This window comes from Epinephelus fuscoguttatus, linkage group LG12 (assembly GCF_011397635.1).
Source record: "Epinephelus fuscoguttatus linkage group LG12, E.fuscoguttatus.final_Chr_v1".
NCBI classification, from domain to species: Eukaryota; Metazoa; Chordata; class Actinopteri; order Perciformes; family Serranidae; genus Epinephelus; species Epinephelus fuscoguttatus.
In genome coordinates this window covers 15494688-15512296 of record NC_064763.1, presented here as the reverse complement: position 1 = coordinate 15512296, position 17609 = coordinate 15494688, and the positions used below count along the sequence as shown (strand labels likewise).

The 17609-nt window shown below is 40.0% G+C and overlaps 1 protein-coding gene across 1 annotated transcript in view; it reads left to right on the top strand.

The window, feature by feature from the left end:
* LOC125897812 (F-BAR and double SH3 domains protein 2-like) overlaps nt 1-11967 on the top strand; it is a 44860-nt gene extending 32893 nt beyond the window's left edge. The window contains exons 11-20 of the mRNA XM_049591253.1: nt 1845-1961; nt 4954-5052; nt 6065-6217; nt 6344-6478; nt 8234-8317; nt 8455-8638; nt 8738-8961; nt 10474-10684; nt 10775-10839; nt 11115-11967. Coding sequence (XP_049447210.1) covers nt 1845-1961; nt 4954-5052; nt 6065-6217; nt 6344-6478; nt 8234-8317; nt 8455-8638; nt 8738-8961; nt 10474-10684; nt 10775-10839; nt 11115-11198 — 1356 coding nt within the window. The 3' untranslated portion in view covers nt 11199-11967. The remainder of the gene's footprint in view (nt 1-1844; nt 1962-4953; nt 5053-6064; nt 6218-6343; nt 6479-8233; nt 8318-8454; nt 8639-8737; nt 8962-10473; nt 10685-10774; nt 10840-11114) is intronic.
* Nucleotides 11968-17609: the final 5642 nt, after the last annotated feature.

Sequence of the window (17609 nt, the reverse complement as noted above, 5' to 3'; positions counted from 1 at the left end):
CTCCGTTGCTGGCCTCAGAGTTCCGTGGCAGGCTACCAGGCTTTGGGGCACTTGGTGACACTTCCGCCTCTTGTCTAAACTTGGCCTTCTAGCCCAGATGGGCTCTTAGGTATTAACATTTGACAACGATTGATTTAACGTGTTCTGTACTCAGTAGTCCCGAAGTAAAGATGGATTTTTGTAATCTTAATATGTATATAATTTGTTCCATCTGATAGAGGTCCCAGACAAAACGCACTGTTCTGACTTTATGATTTACCACTAACCAGTATATTAAATCTAAATCACCTTGATTCTTTTAGGACCTGCCGTAGATGTGGATGAAACCACCTCTGTCATGGTGATTTATCTTATCTGTTGTGGATGTGTTTCAGTCATTCTCCAAGTGTGATTTGCAGTGACGTTAGAAAAATGTTTATTAATCGATGTTGTTTATGTTCCACCATAACTATAGTGTACCCCAACTTTCATGCAGAACGTCAGGGAACTGCTTTGTACGGTCTTCAACAGTAATTTTTGTTTAGTAGTTTGTGTTGCACGTCTGCCTCAACCAGAATCAAGGCAGTGAGTTTGGTGACGTTACACTGGGGACTATTATGATTTGCAGTTGCTGTGATCGGACAAAATTTCAAGGTCACACAGAATTCACAGGTTGAATTTACATTGATGGTTGTGATTGCGAGAGCCTGGAGTGGCTAATCTACATTCCTTCATTTACACTGTGATACATGGGAAGGTGAGAAGATTGCTCCTGTTCCATCACTGAATATGGAGCTAATCTGTACGGTTGCTGTATTTATGTTGTTTGAATTTGCAGTGATGATGGCTTTGTTAGATGTGCGTCACTGAAAACAAGTCACAGTAGTCCTCAGTTCCTTTTTTAAGAAGCTGTTAGGGATGTGCCTTGTTGTTGTTCAGGGAGGAAGATGAAGTGGCATTAAAATGGCAGCAGGAAATATGTAGGTTTTATATACTTCTGCTACAGTAAAGTGTGATTTCAGAACATGTATCAGAGACATCCACAGTGTGAGGGAGATGTCAGGTTTTTATTTGACCTACTGACACGTCTTCATCGTGGACTGAGAGAAGCTGTTGGTTCTTCACTGTCTCTCAGTGTGAACAGATTTTCTCCCTTCCTCTTACATAATTGATCGCCAGCTGGGTTTTAGACTTTGAGATTCATAAATGAATGTAAGATGAATATGTTTCCTCGATGATGACGATGATGATGATGATGATGTACTACCTAAATGCAGCCTGCAGAACTGGCCTGAATGAACAGTGGTGACGCTGCTGGTGACTCCTGTATATCTTTCCTACAAAGCACTTTTTAATTAGGCCCATGAAACGTGTAAAGAGGAAGTTGCCACATCGACACCACAGAGGTGGTTAATATAATTTACACTGGTGGTTCTCTTACTGGCAAACCAAAGCTCCTCTTAAAGGTGTCCTGGTGGGTCGTTGCATTAAGCAAGACTTTATTTCAGAAACATTGTTTTCACAAAGAAGTTATCATGTTTCTCTGTGAGATCATTTTGAGCAAAGATTATATCATTGTATTACATGTACAACCTCTTTGTACATAGAAATCTCATTGACATCTTATCTTTGTAAGATTTTAATTTCACCTCAAACATGTCTTCCTTAAAGTTGTTGTGAAGGTTTGTTCACAACAACCTCATTGACTGATATCCAATAATAGGTCAATATCAGCCCTGATATTAGTGGTTTTATATACCTGACAGTAACTTTGTTATCTTGGATAAATGTTATGGTCTTGTTCACCTCCTCTGTGTCTTTCTCTCTCTCTCTCTCTCTCTCTCTCTCTCTCTGTATATTTGTAGGTGGCTCAGCTGCAGAAGGAAAGTGGAACGTCAGAGGAACACAGTCTGGATAAAGAGGCGAGGAAATGGGCGAGCCGCGTGGCCCGAGAATACAAGAGCATCATCCATACCCAGCGGGTGAGAACCAGATCAAACGCCGATATAGCATCTTTAAAAACAGTTACAAAGTGCTTTACAAAACCGAATGAAACAAGATAAATGCAATAAAAAGCAGAGTACACATAACAGAGTACAACACGCAATAATAAAGCAGTTAAAATCACCGAAAGGCAATTTTAAATAAGTAGTATTAAAAGATGATGATGTGGGAAGAGGGGAGATACAAGGTGTTTTTAGACCTTACAGATCTGAGGCCTCATTGAGAGGAACAATCATCGGAAGAGCCACTGTCAAAGCCCAATTTGTGCCACAAACTCGGGCCAGAGACGCCTACTGACAGCAGACCGTTGACCTGGTGTGTCAGGGCCCTTAGGAACTGATAAAGTTTGTCTTGGAAACAAAGAACTGAGCTGCACATACATGATTTTATACTGACTTTTTGTCTATTCACCACACTCCTAGCCTCCATAATTCACACAAGGATTACTGTGAATAAATGTAAAAGTATATGAATAGATTGAGGAGAACATCAGTGTTGATGGGATGTTCTGAGCCTTAATACAATTAAATATATACAGTACAGGCCAAAAGTTTGGACACACCTTCTCATTCAATGCGTTTTCTTTATTTTCATGACTATTTACATTGTAGATTCTCACTGAAGGCATCAAAACTATGAATGAACACATGTGGAGTTATGTACTTAACAAAAAAAGTGAAATAACTGAAAACATGTTTTATATTCTAGTTTCTTCAAAATAGCCACCCTTTGCTCTGATTACTGCTTTGCACACTCTTGGCATTCTCTCCATGAGCTTCAAGAGGTAGTCACCTGAAATGGTTTTCCAACAGTCTTGAAGGAGTTCCCAGAGGTGTTTAGCACTTGTTGGCCCCTTTGCCTTCACTCTGCGGTCCAGCTCACCCCACACCATCTCGATTGGGTTCAGGTCCGGTGACTGTGGAGGCCAGGTCATCTGCCGCAGCACTCCATCACTCTCCTTCTTGGTCAAATAGCCCTTACACAGCCTGGAGGTGTGTTTGAGGTCATTGTCCTGTTGAAAAATAAATGATCGTCCAACTAAACGCAAACCGGATGGGATGGCATGTCGCTGCAGGATGCTGTGGTAGCCATGCTGGTTCAGTGTGCCTTCAATTTTGAATAAATCCCCAACAGTGTCACCAGCAAAACACCCCCACACCATCACACCTCCTCCTCCATGCTTCACAGTGGGAACCAGGCATGTGGAATCCATCCGTTCACCTTTTCTGTGTCTCACAAAGACACGGCGGTTGGAACCAAAGATCTCAAATTTGGACTCATCAGACCAAAGCACAGATTTCCACTGGTCTAATGTCCATTCCTTGTGTTTCTTGGCCCAAACAAATCTCTTCTGCTTGTTGCCTCTCCTTAGCAGTGGTTTCCTAGCAGGTATTTGACCATGAAGGCCTGATTCGTGCAGTCTCCTCTTAACAGTTGTTCTAGAGATGGGTCTGCTGCTACAACTCTGTGTGGCATTCATCTGGTCTCTGATCTGAGCTGCTGTTAACTTGCGATTTCTGAGGATGAACTCGGATGAACTTATCTTCAGAAGCAGAGGTGACTCTTGGTCTTCCTTTCCTGGGTCGGTCCTCATGTGTGCCAGTTTCCTTGTAGCTGTCGGCTGTGTATTAACCTGACTTCTGCACAACACAACTGATGGTCCCAACCCCATTGATAAAGCAAGAAATTCCACTAATTAACCCTGATAAGGCACACCTGTGAAGTGGAAACCATTTCAGGTGACTACCTCTTGAAGCTCATGGAGAGAATGCCAAGAGTGTGCAAAGCAGTAATCAGAGCAAAGGGTGGCTATTTTGAAGAAACTAGAATATAAAACATGTTTTCAGTTATTTCACCTTTTTTTGTTAAGTACATAACTCCACATGTGTTCATTCATAGTATTGATGCCTTCAGTGAGAATCTACAATGTAAATAGTCATGAAAATAAAGAAAACGCATTGAATGAGAAGGTGTGTCCAAACTTTTGGCCTGTACTGTATATTGAATGTGCAGCGTAAAAAAAAAGTTAACATTATTAGGTTTTGTCACTCCTGTTCTTTTTCTCTGTCTTACTTTTGAACCTACAGTAAACAACCTTTAAGGGGCTGTGGGGAATGAGCAGTAAGTACAGTGTAATGTTACCACGGAGGCAGTTAGTTAGCTGCAGACTACAGCTTGAGCTCAGTTTTTGCCAACATTTTGGACAAACCAGCACCATTAAAAGTTGCCAAATTAGCTATTATTTTTCACCTTGTACCCATGAATGTACAGATAACTATCACTAGATAATTTGATACTGAAGAACACTTAAAAACATGAAGATCCTCAGGCAGGTTCTGTTATAAAGAGCGTCTTTTTTCTATGATTTTTAAAGCAGGTTTATGGATATTTTATTTGCAGTGTAGGAGGTCAGAGAAGACCAGCTGAACTAAATGTACAAACTGCAGTGATGTGTGAGAGCCTTACTGGTAATATCATGCATCATAGTAATATATCAGAGTTGCCAAATGTTAATGACCAGCAGATATGTTTATCCTCTAAACTGGAATTCGGGCTTTTCCGTACAGCAGCAATGTGGGTCAGTTTGATAATAATAAACCTGGAGATCATAAAATCATCCACCATGTGTGAAGGAAGGTATGATGAAGCAATACAACGCAGGATAAGAGATCATCATCATCACCTCACGTTAACCCCTACTCCTGATTTTATTGTGAAAGTCAGTCAGTGAAGATAAACGATTACAAACTCCATCAGTGAAGTTGTTTTCCAGTAAACTGGGATCAAGCTGTTTCCATTAAACAGGAAGTGAGTCACTCTGTGTCCAGTGAGGCTCAATCAATTGTTCAATTAATGGCTTTATTGTTTGATTTCCATCTGGTGCTCTCTTTATGTAAACAATAAATTTTGGATGATTGTTTCAAATTGTGAGGTGTTGTCACATTTTCCTCTCATGTGTTTTGTTTTAAGGCCCTGGAGGATTATGGGACACAGGAATCATCAGAGCAAAACAACAGTGAGCTGGAGACCAAGATGGAGGTGGCCAGGCAGAGTCTTCGGAGGGCAGAGGTAACGTGTGTGTGTGTGTGTGTGTGTGTGTGTGTGTGTGAGAGAGAGACAGAGACAGAGACAGAGACAGAGAGAGAGAGAGAGAGAGAGAGAGAGAGAGAGAGATTCTGTTTTCTCAATCAGTGTCCTGTTACTTAAAGTAGGCCCAGTACTCCCCCTACTGGTTAAAATAATGAAGTGACACAGATTAGGATCTGTTACTGCTGTACTACAGGTCAGTGTAGTTTTCATACTAGTAATGGAAACAAACTAAGTACATTTACTCAAGTACTGTGCTTAAGTTCAATTGTGAGATGCTTGTATGTTACCTGAGTGTTTCTATTTAATGCTACTCTGTATTTTTCCACAGTTACACGCTGTTTGTGGCACAAGTAAATGCCGGGGGGGTGGGGGTTAAACGCATCTTGTGTATCGTCACAGAGCTGCATTATTATGAACTATGATATTCTTGATACGCTGTCAAATGAGAAAGTTTGTGACCCGGTCGCCATGTTGGAAAAAGTCGAGCTGAAAACACCGGCTTCTCATTTTACAGCTAAACAGTGCACTGAAATATGTTTCTGAAAACATTTGGGGAGAGAAATAGGCAATGCAGTCACAGAATCTTGATTCATATTTGATCGGCGACAATTTGAATTCAGTTGACGAGCAGTGAGTGACATGTTTGACAGCTGTGTTTAGAGACTCCTCAACTCTGATTGGTTGTTTTCAGTGCACTTTGGTAGATTATAGCCAATGTCATCAGAAGCAGTAGGAAGAGGAGGAGCCTGATTTTTTTTGTGCCTCTGTATAAAATTAATGTCAGTTTAAACAAATATGAAAAAAGTTGATTTAATAAATAATAATAAATAATAAAAGTTGCCAACTGTCTCTTTAAAGCCCGAACATGGTGTATGATTAGAAGCATTCCACCGTGTGCCAGAAAAAATTTTGGGGAAAGAAGTTAGAACTGTAATTTAACATTTTATGAGTTCTCATGTTTGTTCATTGATTCTTTATTTTGCATTGTCAGACGGTGAAGGTGAAAGCAGAGGCTCGTCTGGACCTCTTGAGGCAGGCAGGTGTTGCTGTTGAAACGTGGCTGAAGAGCGCCATGAACCAGGTGATGGAGGAGCTGGAGAACGAACGCTGGAACAACCTCAGTACCCATGATCCTTCACTCTCTGTAAGAATTTTAAGAAAATATTTGTAACCCGTTTCCATAGACATCCAGTTCACTGAAGTTTGTTGTAGCCATAAAAGTACAGATTATCTAGTGTAATTAATAAGTTAATCTGTCATATCTTTGCAGGGAACAGCAGATCTGGAGCGAGAGGATGAGGAGGAGATGGAGGACAGTGGTGAAGTGTTAGATGACAGCAGCTCCAGCCCCTCCAGCACCTTAAAAAACTATCCTCTCACCTGTAAAGTCCTCTACTCCTACAAGGTACCAGCAGGAAATAAACAACTGCTTTCTATGAGCACCTTTGGCCTCCAGTAGACCTGCTAATGTCACTACAGCATATACTTATAAATAATATGTGTATAAACAGGGGACCTATTATGTTTTTCCTTATTTTCTGTCATATATTCATATATGATGGTACAGTGTTGGATGTTCATATTCATATACGTAATATACATATTCATATTGTTCATTGCCAAAGTTTCTAATAATGAGGTAAACAGATGTAGAAGTGATCCCTTTGAGCAAAAACCTCAGACTTTAGACCCATCTGAATACTCTGTTTCCAAAGTTTTATCAAGTTTAGGAACAAGTTCACATCAGCTCACCACGGATTTCTTTATAATGTCCTCTCCTCCCAGCACATTAGTGAAAGTGTTTACTCGAGGTGTAACAGTAACATAACGGTACATGTATTCACCCTGAACCATTCAGTACAGGATGTTCAGTTTGTTATGCAACACACATTCAGTACTCCTTGTGACCCAGTCAAAACAGTCTATTTATGACGAACATAAAAGCTGGAGCCTAAGTTTCCCAGGAAAGTTTTGGCAGCGTACTGGATGCTGTCTACATTCTGTAGCATGCTAGCCAGTTTAGCCTGGTTAGCCAGGTTAGTTAAGCTCAATTTGTGCTTTGAATAGTGTCATACTGTATGCTGACACTTTCCAGCTCAAATTGGGTATATCTGTGGAAACACTGCATAGTTTTATGATGGCATTGCCCAAATGCTTTAACTAGAGGGATGAGACAAAAACAGTGGAAGGGGAGTCCTTCTCTCCACTGCAGATTGGGATTGTGCCAAAGGCTTGGTCACCACTGTGTGCACATACGCATGCACATATACTGTAACTGACATCGTAGAGAATACAAAATTAAAGCATGTGGTCAAAGTGCTTGAGCTCCATGACAGTGTGCCTTCACGTGTGCGTTTTAGTCAGTCAGTTGTGCCCGCCCTGTGTAAATGTATGCAAGCTGCATTTCAGGAATTATTAACAGATGAGAGCCTTATGATGGAGGATCAGATTTACATTACGTCAGTGACATTTGTGTCATTTATTTTGTTCATCTTATCGACAGTATGCAAGTATTTGTTTATCTTAACTCTTACAGTAAGAATTACGGACAATAAATCACTGTAAATTTTACATTTTTCAAAATAGAGGAAAAATTATTTATTTTCTGTACCAAACCGTGGCCCCAAAAACAGAGGTATATATTGAACTGTCAGACATGCAGAGATGTGGAAGACTAGAAATACTGACCAATAAGAGAAGACTGGGCTTTCTCTCGAGGGGGGTTTAAAGAGACAGGTGTTAAAACGGAGCATCTCAGACAGAGGGTAAATACAGGTGTTCCAGCACAGGCAGTATCAGGAAAAATAAAGTGTTTTTTTGAACATTAAAGCATATAAACATGCTCAAGTAGAAACCCAAAATACCTGAATGAATGTGAAAATGAATATAATAGGTCCTACTTAAATACTTCGCATCATTTTTTGAGTTGCATATTATTGCAATACGCAACACCAAGTGTTTTTAGGCACAGAGCCACTGAAAACAGAAGTGGTGACTGAAATGGGTTCAGATTCAGCCACTGAGACAAAATCTGTGTTTTTGTGTTTAGTGTTTTCGACATTAACGTTCAGGAGACGATCGTGCCGCCTCACTTGTTTTTCTGCCTTCGTTTCACCTTCATGCAAACAAAATGCAAACTCCTCTGTTTTATTGTTTCTAGGCGTCTCAGCCGGATGAACTGACCATTGAGGAGCAGGAAATCTTGGAGGTCATTGATGATGGGGACATGGAGGACTGGGTCAAGGTACTCTACATACTATATATTCACACATTTGAGCTATGCTGTTGAATTTGTAGCCACAGATTTTAGTGTTTACAGCTCATTTTGGCTTTTGATGATGTGGATTTCCTATCAAGAGTTCATATTTTGTGCTTGTCCAGGCCAGAAACCGCAGTGGGCAGGTCGGCTACGTCCCAGAGAAATACTTGCAGCTTCCTTCCTCTAACAGCCTGCTGAGTATGCTGCAGGCTCTGGCCGCGCTGGACGCCCGATCTCATTCCTCCAGTAACTCCACTGAACCTGAAACCGAGCTACCAACCGGCTCTGTAAATGGGGACTCCAGTGGTGAGGGGACACCTTTGCTAAATGAATGCTTATACAACCAGTTTCTCTGTCAGTGTCCCGTTATATTTAGTTTCTCAACCTGTCCTCCTCCTGTTGCAGTGTCATTTGCGAAGGCCCTTTACGACTACGCGGGACAAACGGATGACGAGCTGTCATTTCCAGAAGGAGCCATCATCCGCATCCTGAGCAGGGAAACCCATGAGGATGACGGTTTCTGGGAGGGAGAGCTTAACGGCGTCGTTGGTGTCTTCCCTGCGGTTCTGGTGGAGGATCTCGCTGGTGCCAGTGAGAACGGAGATGGGCAAAGAGATGGTAGCGCACAGGTATGTTGATACTTCGGGGTCTCTGTCTTTATCTCATGGCAGAGTGTATTAGAAGCACAGACAGAGCAGCAGAGCACCAAGCGTAGTGAAAGCTAAATTTAATCATTCCTTAATTTGATTAGATGAAACTGGCTGAAACTGGACACTCCATGGTCCAGCACTGGGTCTAACCAGCAAAGGAAATTTTGTTTTCCCTTGCACCTGCAGCAGCTGCTCCTCTAATCCATCGATCTGATCTGATCAGCGCTGATCAATCTGACCAGAAACTGATTAAAAGTCTTAAGTATGATGATCAGAACAGTTTTTTCCTCAATTCTCCATCCTGCAGCTCAGACTCAACAAACTGCTGCTGAGGAATAACTGACGAGGGGCAACTTACTTTCTTGTTTTTTTCTTTTCTTTTAAAGGCCCTAGTGTCACTTTGTATCATTCCGTGTTCCCTCTCTAAATTCTGAGGTTTTTCAGGTCCGTGAACACAGCGCAGGAGCTCTCCATGAATTCTTTTTTCCTCTGCAGCAGTTTGTGACTCACGGGGTGGATAATTGATCTGTAGAGCCATTCAGAGCCGATCAGATCAGACAGGAACAGCTGCTGCAAGTGAACGCAAACTTTTACAACCAGCAGAATGAACTGTTAAGCCAAGGTCAGATCAAAGATTCCCAACGACACTAAACTGTTTCAGAACGTTGCAGAGAAAAGTTGCAGCAGTGTGAACTGGCCGGTCTGAGCTTGACTCAAGCCGGCTGATGGTGTCACCTGCAACTCAGCTGGTCTCGGCTTCATTTATATTTTAAGAAGCTACAAATTATATTCAGCCACAAAATAAACCTGAAAAACTGGACTCAGAACAGAAGTACAGAGAGTTGTTGCATAGAGATGATACACTGTCTCATCTAGTTGCATAGGTGTGAACTGGCAGGTTTTTAGAACATTGCAGAACGGCACATTGCAAGTAGTTGCCTGTTTCTGCTAGTCTTGTTACAAATCTTTGGTCTGAACTGGGCTTTAAGTTTCACTTTCAATGCGCCTGACGTTCTGCTGCTCTGTCTCTGCCCCAAGTACACTGCACTCCAGCAGTGTGGTGCTATAAATAGCCAAGCGGTATATATATTCCAATAGCTCTCCTAATAAACGGTCCAGCTCCAAAAATAGAAAATCTGTTTGTGGTGGGAGATGTTTTAATCATGGCGAGTCTCTAAAAATAAATGAATGTGTGGGAAATCCTGATTGATGGAAGGTGCACACCTGTTTGTCCCACCTCCTGGTAACTGTTGGAGCTCTCCTATATGTCAGCAGCGGTGCCGTAGCAGTTTAAAAAAAATGAGAGAATAGTCTTATCCAATTTAAAAGGAAATTTATTTGACCAGATAGGACTAATTTTTGACTCTGGCAGGCTTAACAAATACAACCCCTGTTTAGCCAAACATGGCCAGGTTTCACTAACATTTTGTAATATCACACATTTTAAAGTTTTCACTGTGTACATTTATATTTTTGCCTCCTGATTTCAAGGCTTCGCCCTCCCCTTTGGCCCAGTGTGAACGATCCCCTCGCAGTCCCTTCCAGCCCGGACCCCTCCACAGCAGCCCCCTCCAGACGCCCACTGTGTCGTCTCCTCTGTCGAGTCCCTGCAGCGCTACAGCCTCTCCCATCGGCCGACCACCCTCCTATCACAACGGACATCACAGGCCGCCACCAGCGTCGCACAAAAGCCCTTTTCAGAGTAAGACTTCCTGGTTTGTCTGTGGTAAAGTGTGATGGTGGTGAAAGGAAGGTGCTTAAACTGTTAGTGATGGCAATCTGTTCTAATCAGGTCCAGTCCAAGGTTCCCCTCAACCTCCCAAATACCCAGAGACCAGCTCCGGCACCATTCGACCTGTGAGTAAATATCTAGTCGATTTGAGCCAGCGTAAAGAATTCATTTGGTTTTACATCTTGACTTTTATTTTTAGCCTGAAGTTAATGATACAGTATATGCACTACTATGGTTGTGTATCAGCTTACAGTTATACTACACTTCATGGTCAGTGAAACCAGTTTGCAGTAGGTTTAACTGGGTAAACTGGCTCCCTCTGCTGGTGTGTTTATACTGCTTCATTGAGCACAAACCATTTTAGCTGTAATTGAGCCTTTTGATGGATGGTTGTCTCCAGGTCCGTGCCGCTCCGCCACCCCCCAAGCAGCATCCACGCGGGCAGGTGAAGCGGAGAGAGGAGGTGGAGATCACGCTGGTGTGAAGGCAGTCGGCACCCTGGTGGTGGCAGCGACGACAGCTCTGTACAAACCAGATGGGATTTCACAGCTCTGTGACTCCTGAAATGCACTCCCAAAGGAAACCTGAGGAAATCCCCTAAAGACACCCAGAGGACCGCAGAGGCCTTTTACTTTGTCCTCCTGTCTTTTCACACAACACCTCATCAGGATTGGTGTGCTGTGGAGGAATATTGTGCCTTTCTCTAAACTATACTCCTTTACCCACACTCACACTCTCTTATTGGACTGTTAAATACTGTATTTTTTATTCAGAGTTATACATCTTCTACTCCATATTGTCCAACTCTTCTACCTGGACATGAATCATTTTACAGTCCTGACAAAATATGTTTATAACAGACAGAATATCTGCTGTTATTATCTTCAGTCCTGGTGTTAAGTGTTCAGATCCTGTTTCTGTTTTTTGCTTTCGCTCACAGTAACTGATACAGTCACAACTAGCAAATAATTCAATGCTTTTGTGCCGGGCCAAAAAACACAGTAAAACCTGTTAATGTAAGAAATCGATGGAAAAGATGACGTCACATCAATCCACACAACTCTGTAAAGCTAAGTTTAACTTTGGTCACACACAGATTTGCACCATTTACAGACGATGATGTGATTTATTTATTGATCTACAAAAACACAGCAGTCCAGAAGATAACATGGTGAAGGGACAGTCCCCCCCAAAATCAAATATACATACATTACCTCTTACCTGTCGAGCTATTTATGAATCTAGATTATTTTATTGTGTGGAGCTGACGTCATTAATTAATGTTTATATGTGTCCCTGAGTAGATGCACGCTTCCCTCTGTGCAGTGAAACAGTTGGCGGTTAGGGTTCCAACGGTGTGAGGTTTTCACAGTACGTAAACCTTCTTAGAAAATATCACAGTTCCACGATATGTGATATTACACAGTTATTATTATTATTGTTGTTTTTTGAACAAACACTATATTATAATGGACATGGAAACCTTTATTTATTGAAGTATGTGTAAAAATCTCCGACAGGCAGCCAGGGAGGAAAGAGATAAGCACATGCAGGTGAAACTCTCTATCCGGTTGCTTTTTTTTTTTTTCTTTAAACAATATGGTAGAAAAGGAAATTCATATATCACAGTTCACAGTTTCAGGGTAAACTGCCAGAAGTCAAGCGCCATCTAATTCCTCTTTGTTAGAGAGAAGGCAGATATCTCCAACACTTGGTAACTCACACCAAAACAATCTAGATTGATAAATAGCTCTACAGGTGAGAGGAAAAATATGCCTTTTTGATTTTGGAGTGAACTATCCCTTTTAAAGTGAGAACATTGCGAGATTTTCCCTGTCGTGTTACCTCGCTAGCTACAGTAGTTCTTCACCTGTGAGTAACCATGACATCACCAAGCTTGTAGCACAGCTCAGATAAACTCAGCCTCAGTTTGAGCTTCACACGTTTGGTCCTGGTTTGTTTCTCCAAACCATGTTGGAAAAACCCAGAATGTGGGTTAATGAAGTTTTCCAAAACTTCTTTAGACTCTGCTCACTGTCTGGATGAGAAAAGATTGTCCGCTGCACAATAACAAAGTATTTTTATTTTGTTTCTTGCAGATTTCTTTTACCCTTTTTCACAGAGCCAAGCTGTTTACAGTCTTTATGCTAAGCTAAGCTAACTGGCTGTAGCCTCATATTTAGCATACAGACATGAGAGCAGTTATCGATTTTCTCATAAAACTCTCTGCAAGAAAATTAACAAGTTTATTTCCTGAAATATCAAACTTTTCTCTCAACAGCAGCTCCTACAGTTACATTGATGAGATAGAGATCCATACCTCATAATCATGAGACACTTTTTATTTTTTATTAAATGCAGCGCTCTTCCATGTACACGTATATCGCTATCAGAAAATATCAGATTTAAATCATATTGCCCAGCCCAGTTATTTCTCACTATATCACTTACTGTGTGGCTCTCTGTCTCTTATTTTTTTCACAGTTGGATTACTTCTATGCAACAACGTAACCCTGAAAACACACCAAGCAGTTGTGAAGTGCGGCCTTCAACAGCTGCTTTGAGCTCACCGAGCTGCAGTAAGGTGCCGCCAAATTAACAGCTGTTAAATAGTTTAACTTTAAGCTGCAAGTTGCAGTCAGAGAATACTGACAGCCAATCAGTAAACAGAGTCCTGTGACTCCTGCGACATGTTGACCTATGTCACAAAGAATTTCTTCCACGCCTGCAACACAAGAGCGAGCAAAAATTGAAGCTGTTCTTCGCCGCTCTTCGCTGTGTTTTTGGCGTTACACTTCATCAGGACATCACAGCATGTTGTGAACATGAAGCTTCAACACAAACCAAAAGTCTGGTTGTCTCCACACTCGATCAAAAATTAAAAAAAACAAACAAAAAAAAAAATAGCCAGCATGGACGAGGCTGGTCCTCTCCTCGAACACACGTAACCACGCGGTTACACAAACAAGGGAAAAGTGGCAATTTTAGTTGAGTGATTGTTTATGTCGTAGGGAGAATCTCCTAGAAACGTTGTCTTGATCAAAATAATGAATCCTTTACCTTTTTAATGATTAAATTTGCTTCTTATTTTAGTTTTCTTTGCACCAAATGCTAAGAAATGTCCTAAAGGGAGAACCGTAGTTTCGTACATATGTAGTCTAACTTTTTTTTTTCCTCTTGAGTTGTAAAATAAAGATGTAGAGTTGTAATTATGACACTAATGTTAGCCAGTAAAGGTTGCTGGTGGTCTGTTGAGGAGAAGGTTGCAGTTGGTGACAGTTTACACTGAGGTCATGTGCAGTTTAAACATTATTTTAAGGAGGAAACCATCCTGAGCTGCTAGCTGTCCAATTTAAGAAAAAGAAATCTATACTGTCATAGTGAAGCACTTTTTGATGTCTTCTTTTTCCTTTTCAGTATTGTGGATGCTGCGTTGTTTGTTCAAATATTTCTTGTTTGACGTTTTGTTTACCAGCTATATTGGTATGAATACTTTTCTTTATGCGTTATTTAGCCTTAAATAGCCGTTGTGTAGTGTCTTTGATTGAGATTGAGATCTGACCTTTTGATCGTATTGTTTTTGAAATAGTTTACAGAGAGCATGGAGATGGATATCTGTACAAATAATAGCACAGCTTTTGTTTCCTTTCATGTTTTTTTTTTTTTAGATTTAGGATTAAAGAAACCTATTAAACCTTAGTTGAATTCGATCAGAGGAAAAGAGATATCTGTCAGCCGCGTTGCTGTGTTCTCGTTGATCTCCTTGAGATCTGAATGACCTCAAACTTATTTTTGAAGTTTGCATTTACCCTGTTGTATTGAAAAACAAAATGTAGTCGTCAGACTGACGTCTCTTTTCCCAACAGAGAAGATGTTGTTAACTTGCTACTGGTCCTGACGCCATGTCAAGTCTGAATCTGAAGTTCGGCGACAAACTGCCCACATTTTACAACAGAAGCTCTGCAGAGACTGCTGAGCGTCATATTTACACACCAGTGGATGTTTAACTGTATTTATTGTGTACAAATAAATGTGAAATAAAGATAGCTTAATTCAAACAAAACAAAGACTCCAGCTTGACTTCCTGTTATCTTTGGTTGTGATGCACTCTGGTGTGGTATGTACTGTATGTGTGTATGTGTCTTAGAGCACTGGGGCCATATTAACTAACACTCTGACAATACACCTCCTCCTAACTTAGCCTAAAATTTTTTAGTAAGGAGTCCTAGCTTAGGAGTGATTTAGGAAAGTTCTCAGAGCGACTCTGAGTAAGGAAGGGACAGAAACTTTAACCTTAGTGAGGAGGTGTGGTTGACTCTGTCGCTAGCTGTGATCCTTTCTTTTAACAGATGTGATTGGTTGTCACAGACATGTCCTTTGTGAGCCTACAAGGTGTGGACACCCAGTGGAAATGAAATGAACTGCTGACTGTGAAAGTGTTGTCACTGTTAGTGTGATCACTCTGCTGATGGAAGGTTGAGACACACTCAAGTCATCACTTCTGCTCTCAGCATGTTGTTTGTTTAATTGAAGACAACAAAATTATTTTTAAAGTTTAGATTTTTATTCTAGATTTAAATAAAAAAAAAAATCTAACAGGATAAGGGCACAGTGATGACCTGAACACAAGTTGTATTCACAGAGCTAAACAGAAGCCTATTAAATAGTTATGAATGTAAAAAAAATAAATGATATAATACAGAGGATTGTATCAAAAGTTCCTAAAGTTATCAGGAAAATCTTCATTATCTCTGATCTAATATTCACAAGAAATAATCTGCTCAAACTTAATCCAAATCTCAGGTTTTACACAAACTTCCTGCAGTTATTTCATTAATTATTTGGGTTATTTGTCCAGTCAATCAGTTGTTCTATACTGTTGCTGTTACACATTTAATATAATAGGAAATATCCATAGAATATTTCACTAAGGGGTCGTCAGTTTACTTAATGAGAGAAGAAGACTGGGAACCACGTTATTAGAGCAAACTCTCATCGTCTATATTATCACCTGCAGATGTCCCTCAACTCGGCTCAGTAACAAATATGGAGTATTTGGACAGGTGGTGTTGTAGTGCAACACAAATCTTTCAAAATCAAGATGGCCAACAGAATGTAAGAAATGTGCAGTTCAAGAATATCCCGCCAATCCTTCCATAATAGGAGACCCAGGCAGGCAGGTAAAAAAAAAAAATATCTGGTAACATCAAGTAACATCTCAGGTGTAATACAGTTGTTGAATTTTCCAAGTATTCATTTTATGTCACGAGGAAATTACAATTAATCATCTGTCCACTGAACTGCATCATGTATCGCTGGCAATATTTAAATTATAATTAATACTTTTACTGCAGCTTTGTTGTTCTTGGAAATGCTTCATCTGCAGTGATTTTCTTGACTGTAAATCAATTTATTTATGCTATTAGAATGTAATTTAATGTTTTTGTAACAGAAACAATATTTTTGCAGAAAATGTTCATTGAAAAAAGATAAAGATAAAGTTCAATAGGAGGAGGTGGGTGGGGGGGGTGAGGAGTGAAGAGGGAGGAGTGTATATATGTATATATATATATATATATATATATATATATATATATATACATATTAATCTTTAAATTGGTTTATATTTTTTTAAGTTGAAGTGGACATGTGAAAACCCCCTCAAAAATGCACTTCATCATTTTTTTTTCATGCCTTAAGAGGTATAAAACAAATCTTGACTGAGGTCTGAGGTGCAAGAAAGGGTTCAGATTTTTGCACAGAAAGCAGCTGAAACAATTAGTCACTTAAAAGAAAATTTGCTGGGGACCATTTTAATAACCGTTTAGGTCATTTTTCATGTAAACATGAAGATTTGATGCTTTAATAATGTTGAGATTTGGACTGCTGGTTGGACAAAACAAAGGTTGGGAAGGTTTCATTTCTGGCTCTGGGTAATTGAGACACCATAAATAAATGGAGAAAATAATCAGCATGTTATCTCATAATGAAAATAATCATTAGATAACAGGCTAAAATGAGCTCCAGCTCAACTGGATAATCCTGCTTTTACATTATTTAATGAGTAATAATAATCTAATAATATCATATATAACAGTATAACAGTGGGACATTTTATCTACTTTCAATACATCAACTCAATTTCCCTGATAAAACTTGCATGCATTTACTTACGTAACGTTTACAGGATTTTTCCTTGTAAGAGAGCAGATGATGATGCTCTCAACAACACTGACCTCTGCTGGGGTGCTGCAGGACAAAAGGTACTTTACCCACGTGCTTTGGGAAATGTTACGACATCCCTGTGTTATCACTGCAGGTTACATTGTCCCCTTTGATTCACTGCTGTGTCTCTTAAAATGAACCTTAATTAACACTGTCTATCATTATTATCAGTCATAAACCCTCAGTAGTGTCTTTTTCGTTAAGTTTTTATTTATTTTCTTAAAAAGATAATTAAATAGTGTGAATATATGGATCAAAAATAATAACTATAAAAATATGCATTTACAAAAAGAGAAGTAAAAGCAAACAGTAATTTAGATGCAAATTACAAAGGTGTGTGTTACATTATAATGATATTACTATGAGAAAACTGTACAGAAAAGCACCCAGTGTTACTATGATACAAATTAAAGCCATGAAATATAAAGTATAAATGGGAAAAAAAATTGAACTGTATGTGTAAAATTTATCTGAGCTTAATTCATACAAAGTAAAAAATTTTGTCTGACAGCTAGTATACAAAGTAATGTGTAATGTGTAGCTTTTGTACCTCTGCGATGTCAGACTGCAATGATGAAAGAAGTATTCACATCTTTTACTCAGTGGTGTAAATATAAACAGTGCAGGCGGTGCAATTACAATGGGGCCCCTGAGGTGGAGGGGCCTTTAG